This window comes from Narcine bancroftii, chromosome 6 (genome assembly GCF_036971445.1).
Source record: "Narcine bancroftii isolate sNarBan1 chromosome 6, sNarBan1.hap1, whole genome shotgun sequence".
Classification (NCBI taxonomy): domain Eukaryota; kingdom Metazoa; phylum Chordata; class Chondrichthyes; order Torpediniformes; family Narcinidae; genus Narcine; species Narcine bancroftii.
This window is the reverse complement of record NC_091474.1, coordinates 240,555,428-240,562,383: the sequence shown is the minus strand read 5'-3', so window position 1 is coordinate 240,562,383 and position 6,956 is coordinate 240,555,428. Positions and strand designations below refer to the sequence as shown.

The 6,956-nt window shown below is 42.4% G+C and overlaps 1 protein-coding gene across 1 annotated transcript in view; it reads left to right on the top strand.

Moving 5' to 3' along the window:
• Positions 1–6,956, top strand: part of LOC138737176 (EH domain-containing protein 3) — a 125,949-nt gene that overhangs the window by 47,795 nt on the left and 71,198 nt on the right. Inside the window, exon 2 of the mRNA XM_069887785.1 lies at positions 2,747–2,923. Within this exon, the coding sequence (XP_069743886.1) occupies positions 2,775–2,923 (149 nt within the window). The 5' untranslated portion in view covers positions 2,747–2,774. The remainder of the gene's footprint in view (positions 1–2,746; positions 2,924–6,956) is intronic.

Here is a 6,956-nt window from a genome sequence, read left to right as displayed (position 1 = left end):
CTACTTTTTTTCTCTCTCTTCCACCCCCCCCCCTCCCTGTTGCCTCCCCCCAGATTAGTTTCTTTCCCTTTTACTTGTCTCCTTTCAGACAAAATCAATTCTCACCTCTCCCCTTATCATATCCAATTAACACCTTTTGTTGGTGTGGACTTCTCCCTCAGCTAGCACTCTCCATTATGAGATTTGCTAGTTTTTTTGCTTATTCCTTGAGGAAGGGCTCAGGCCCAAAATGTCAGCAATATATCTTTATCTCCTATGGAGATAAAGCTGAGCTCCTCCACCATTTCGTTGTGTTTTTATTACAAACAAGAAAGTCTGCAAATGTTATGGTCGAGGGCAATGCATTGACGTGCTGAGAAAAACCCAGCTGGTCTTTCAGCATCCATGGCAAGTGATGGGTTTCTCCACCACGTATGTGTCTTGCAGGAGGGGTGAGGTATTTGCTTAGATACGGTTGTGTGGCCAAGAGCGGGAGAAATTTGTTGCACAGGCGGCCTCCACTTGACCAAAGAAGAATTTTCTGGATTTGTGATCTAGAATAGCATCTTGAGTGCTCCTCTGGGTGTTTTTATTTTTAAATCCTGAAGATTGGATTTCTGCTTCCATCTTTTAGTTACTGGTTCTTTTTTTTACCTATTTGCCCTACCCAGGTCTTTTGAAATTATCCCTCTTGATTGGGCCTTATTCTTAATGAATGTTTCAATATTTCTTTTTAATCTTGGGTTCTTAAAATGGCAATGAAAATATCCCAGTAAAAAAAATTGTAAAAATCTTCAAAATTAATGAATCCGTTAAAAATCTGGTGTTTCTGGTGGTTCTTTATAGAGTTAATCCCATTCTCCTACACTCTCCCTGAAGTCCTCCAATTTTTATTAACTTTCAAATGGTTATCTATGATCTTTCACTGATCGCTTTAAATATGTGACCCATCTGATTGATCCTTTTTTCGTTGGGGTTTCTATTTGTCTGTTTTAATTGTTGCAAGATTATGAAATTTTCCATTGCATCTCTGCTTCAAGTAGGATGACTCCACCTTCTGTAACTAAAATCCATTATCCTGGAGGAATTCCTTTGTGTACTCTCTCTTGAGGTGTCATGTTCTTAATTTAGTTGCTGTCCTCTAGTTGTGACCTAAGCACTGTTTTATACAGATGCAATGTAATCTCTGATTTTTGCACTTAATGCTTTGGAGTTTGAAAACCAGCATCTGTGCTTTGGCAACTATTTTCTTGGCTTATTTTGCCATTTCATTCATGTAGCTCTCCGTTTCTGAACCTCTCAGTGGAATTGTTCTATTTAATTCAGGTTGTTGCTTTTGAAACAGTGTATCACCTTGCTTTTCTCAGCATTGAGTTTCATCTACCATTTCACTCAACTTTGCATCATGTGATTTGGTAACCGTGGTTGTATACCGTGACTGACATTGTTTTATAGTTTCTGTCCTCCAGACCTCTAATATTCTGTCATCTTTCTTGCATTTGGTCAAATGTTCCCTTTAATCCATCCATCCTATTTAGTTCATTGCTCTGTGTGACAGAGAAGGTCGCATTCGTAGTACTCTCTGCTTATTTTGGATTTTCTGAAATTTGCTTTGATTTAAAGCAACTTTTGTATTTATGATTGAGTGCCTCTTACCTCTTGGATCACCTGATTATTTATTTTCTTTTCATTGAAGAGAAGATCTTGGCTCATTTCTTCGCAGATGTGATCATTTGGTTGTGTCAGTGTCCTGCCGAAAACTTGCTCCCCAAGTGCATGACTCTGTACTGATCAAACCTGCAAAATACTTGTGCAATCGAGGCTTGGCTTTTAAAATTTCAATTAGGATATGAACGTGAGGCTTTATGGTTTCCATTTCATCTGTTGTCGTGCTTTCACTATCTCTATCTGCTCCTTCACAAAGATGCGTTCCCTTTTGAAAGGGGTGCAACACATTCAACTGGGTCATGCCTGGATTCAGAAGATTACATTCTAGGCCTAGATGCGAAACTTGACTTTCTTTCCCTTGATATTTATTTTAAATATCTGTTGAATACTGTGGGCATGTGGGGAGAGAATAAGAAGAAAGGGGAGAATCCAGGATAATGTGTTTGGGTTGCTTATTTGGAGTGGGGGGGGGGGGTGGGAGTGGGGAAATGGGCTTGGCCATTGATATGTCACTAAGGAGACCTGGAAATCTTTTACTACTTCTCGTACTTTAAAAGTCACTGTGTGAAAATCAAACATTCCATTTTTGTTACCAAAACCTTGGAGCAATGTAAACAGAGTTGACGTACAGATCAATTGTTCGCTATTAAATGGCAAACAGTTTTGGGAGTTCTCTCTACCCTGTTCCTGTTTTTGCTAATTTATTTTGTTTAAGAGCATGGTTCTTGAGCAAAGTTTTGGAAGTTGTGATGAACGGAACTAAGTTTTTGTTACTTGTGTGTATCTGTAGTGAACTGGCATTCACTAGAGGTGACCTGTATTGACGACTAGTCTTGCCTCCCTGCCCTCCTCCCCCTCTCTTCCCCACCCCCCCCCCCCCACCCGGGGACCCGTATGTAACCCTGACCCTGGTTTCCCGCCAAAACCATGAATCCCTCTGAAGCCTGTTCATGAACCCAACCTGTGTTGTAAGCTAATAAAATTGTAGCGTAGATAAAAGCTCACACTCGATTGGAAGGAGAATTAACACTTTTATTAGCTTACAGTATCTAATGTCTGCCTTGGTTGCTGCAAATTTATTTTTCTCTGATTGATTTAGATATCTTTTGGAACAAGATTTCCCAGGAATGAGAATTGGGCCTGAACCGACCACTGACTCCTTCATCGCTGTAATGAATGGGGATACAGAAGGTGTGATTCCAGGAAATGCTCTGGTGGTGGATCCAAAAAAGCCATTCCGGAAACTTAATGCTTTTGGCAATGCTTTTCTGAACAGGTCAGTTGGTCTCAATCCTGTTCACTTGGTTATAACAATGAGGGGTCCTGCCAGGTGTAGATAAGAGTGAATGAGTAAACAATATTTGAAAGCTGTCAAGAATATGCAGCAAAACATGGGGATGAGAGCTTTGATGTGACATTGGCCTAAAACCTGATGCCCAATTAAATAAAATCTCTTCTCCCTGTGAATGATCTATATCCTTCTATTTTCTGAGTATTTGTGTCTATCCAGAAGCTTTTTAAATGAAACTATCATGTCTGCTTCCCCACCACCCCTTGCAGATCCTTCCAGCACCTGCTGTCTTATAATTTTAAAAAAACTTCCAACAACTTTCCCTGTATGTCTGCTTTAAACTTTCCTACCTCACTTTTAATGCATGTTTTATAATGTGTGACACTTTTATTCTTAAAATTATTCAAGCTGCCTGTTCTATCCATGCCTCTCATAATTTTGAGCCTACTGGGTCTCCTTTCAACTTCCAATGCTCCAGGTAAGTCTCTTCTGTACCTCTTCCAACACTTCCCCATTCTTCCAGTAATGGGACAACCAGAATTTTTCCCAATTCTCCAAGTACATCCTAACCAAAATTTTGCACAACTGCAGTGTGACTACACTGTCCATGGCTTCACCAATCTTTCTCATTATAAAATTTACAAAATCCCCTCCTGATCTAATTTTTCATCCAAGTCATTTTGTATAAATCACAAATAGGGTCCCTGTGGGAAAACAACTGATCATATGACCTCTTACCCACCACTTTCTTCTATGGGCAAACTAATTCTCAATGCCTTGCCCAATGAAGGCAAGCATGCAATATGCCTTGTTATGACCCGATTAACTTTTAGGTCACTTTTAGGCAGCTCTGGGCTTGGACACCCAACTCTGTTCATTAATGCTGGTAAACCTCCTATCATTATGTACTTTCCCCTTTTATTTGTCCTCCCTGAATGTAAAACTTCACACTTGCACAGATTAAGTTCCATATGCCATTTCTCTGCCCCTATCTGTAATTTCTCTACATGCTACTGTGTCCTTTGATAGCCCATGTCTATAAGACTACACTGTCCATGACTTCACCAATCTGTCTCATTAGCAAATTTACAAAATCCCCTCCTCATCCAATTTTTCATCCAAGTCGTTTTATATAAATCTCAAGCGGGGTCCCTGTGGGGGGAGGGGGGGGGGAAAACTGATCATATGACTTCTAACCACCACTTTCTTTCTTCTATGGGCAAACTAATTCTGAATCCAGACTATCAATACATTGTGGATCCAATTTGTCTTTTATTTTTTACCATAAAGGACCTTGTCAAATGCTTTGCCTTCAAATTTGTAGATGAACTGCCCTTTCTCAGAGCCATACTTGCTGTTCCTCTTCTCGCCACGTCTTTCCAAATGTGCATTAATCTTATCCCAAGGAATCCTCTGCAGTAGCTTCTGTATGATGGATGCAAGGCTTTCCAGCCTATAATTTTCCTAGATTATCCTTTCTTGAACCAAAGCAACATTGGCTGCTTTTTAAAGTTCTCCAAGACCTCCCCTTTGCTGGTGAGGATCCAAATATGTTCAAGGTTTCAGCAATGTCCTTTCTTGTTTCCTTCTGAAGATGTATTCCATCAGATCCAGGAGATTTGTCCATTTTTATGTTTCTCAAAAGACCTAGCCACACCCTTTCTGATCTCAAAGTGCTCTTGCACATTGGCATTCCCCGCACTGCTCTCTCTATTTTCCCTGTTCTTCTTGGTGAATATCATTGCAAAGCACCCAGAACCTTGCCCTCTGTCTCAAAGCATACATTTAATCTCGAGTGGTCCCATCCTTCCTCCAATAATCCTTTTGTTTATAATGCCTTGGGGTTCTCCTTTATCCTGCTTGCTAAGGCCTTTTGGCCTTCCTCGTGTGCTGTTTGAACTCTTTCCAGCCCTCTTCCTCAACCTCAAAGTTGATAGGGTAGGTAAGAAAGCTTGTGCTATGCTGGCCATCATTAGTTGGGAGATTGTGCTCAAGAGTAACGAGGTAATGTTGGACTATAAACTCTGGTTAGACCACAAGTAGCAAATTGTGTTCAGTTCTGTCTCCTTAGAGGAAGGATGCAGAAGGTTTGGAGAGGGTGCAGAGGAGATTGGAGAATGTGTCTTATCAGGCAAGGTTAACAGGCTTTTTCTTTTTGGAGTGAAGAAGGGTGAAAGGTGATTTAATAGAGGACTACAAAGTTCCTCAACATGATTATCCAACTGCACAAAAACCAACAAGGTTGGGTCAGATACAGCAATGAGCTCTCTGAAACCTTCTCCATTAACAATGGCGTGAAGCAAGGCTGTGTTCTCGCACCAACCCTCTTTTCAATCTTCTTCAGCATGATGCTGAACCAAACCATGAAAGACCCCAACAATGAAGACGCTGTTTACATCCGGTACCGCACGGATGGCAGTCTCTTTAATCTGAGGCGCCTGCAAGCTCACACCAAGACACAAGAGAAACTTGTCCATGAACTACTCTTTGCAGATGATGCCGCTTTAGTTGCCCATTCAGAGCCAGCTCTTCAGCGCTTGACGTCCTGCTTTGCGGAAACTGCCAAAATGTTTGGCCTGGAAGTCAGCCTGAAGAAAACTGAGGTCCTCCATCAGCCAGCTCCCCACCATGACTACCAGCTCCCCCACATCTCCATCGGGCACACAAAACTCAAAACGGTCAACCAGTTTACCTATCTCGGCTGCACCATTTCATCAGATGCAAGGATCGACAATGAGATAGACAACAGACTCACCAAGGCAAATAGCACCTTTGGAAGACTACACAAAAGAGTCTGGAAAAACAACCAACTGAAAAACCTCACAAAGATAAGCGTATACAGTGCAGTTGTCATACCCACACTCCTGTTCGGCTCCGAATCATGGGTCCTCTACCGGCATCACCTACGGCTCCTAGAACGCTTCCACCAGCGTTGTCTCCGCTCCATCCTCAACATCCATTGGAACGCTTTCATCCCTAACGTCGAAGTACTCGAGATGGCAGAGGTCGACAGCATCGAGTCCACGCTGCTGAAGATCCAGCTGCGCTGGGTGGGTCACGTCTCCAGAATGGAGGATCATCGCCTTCCCAAGATCGTGTTATATGGCGAGCTCTCCACTGGCCACAGAGACAGAGGTGCACCAAAGAAAAGGTACAAGGACTGCCTAAAGAAATCTCTTGGTGCCTGCCACATTGACCACTGCCAGTGGGCTGATATCGCCTCAAACCGTGCATCTTGGCGCCTCACAGTTTGGCGGGCAGCAACCTCCTTTGAAGAAGACCGCAGAGCCCACCTCACTGACAAAAGGCAAAGGAGGAAAAACCCAACACCCAACCCCAACCAACCAATTTTCCCCTGCAGCCGCTGCAACCGTGTCTGCCTGTCCCGCATCGGACTTGTCAGCCACAAACGAGCCTGCAGCTGACGTGGACTTTTACCCCCTCCATAAATCTTCGTCCGCGAAGCCAAGCCAAAGAGAAGAAGAAGACAAACTAGCACCTTTTTCCCAGGGTGACCGTGGCGAATATCAGAGGACATCTGTTTAAAGTGAGAGGAGGAAGGTTTAGGGGAAACATCAGGGTTAAATATTTATCCCTCAAGTTAATGGGTGCCTGGAATGCATTGCCTGATTGGTGGTGAAGGCTGGTACTACAAGGACATTTAAAAGACCCTTAGACAGGCATAAATGAAAGTGAAGTAGAGGGTTATGGATACGAGGTCAAGAAGATTTAGATTGTTGAGTAGTTTTGAATAGATTGGTGCATCATCGTGGACCTGTGCTGTAATGTTGCACATTCAATTCCTTAAAGGCCCCTGTCCAATTTTTTTTGAATACTTGATACAATTTTACATAGCCAATCAATTAAAAAACTATTTGTAATTAAATAATGAATAATTAATTATAAATAATAACTAATAAACCAAACATATTGCTGGGGGTAACTCAGTGGGTTGAGATGGTGACTGTAGAGGGGTAGGGGGGTGGATGGGTGGAAAAGAAGGAACTGTTGAGACCTG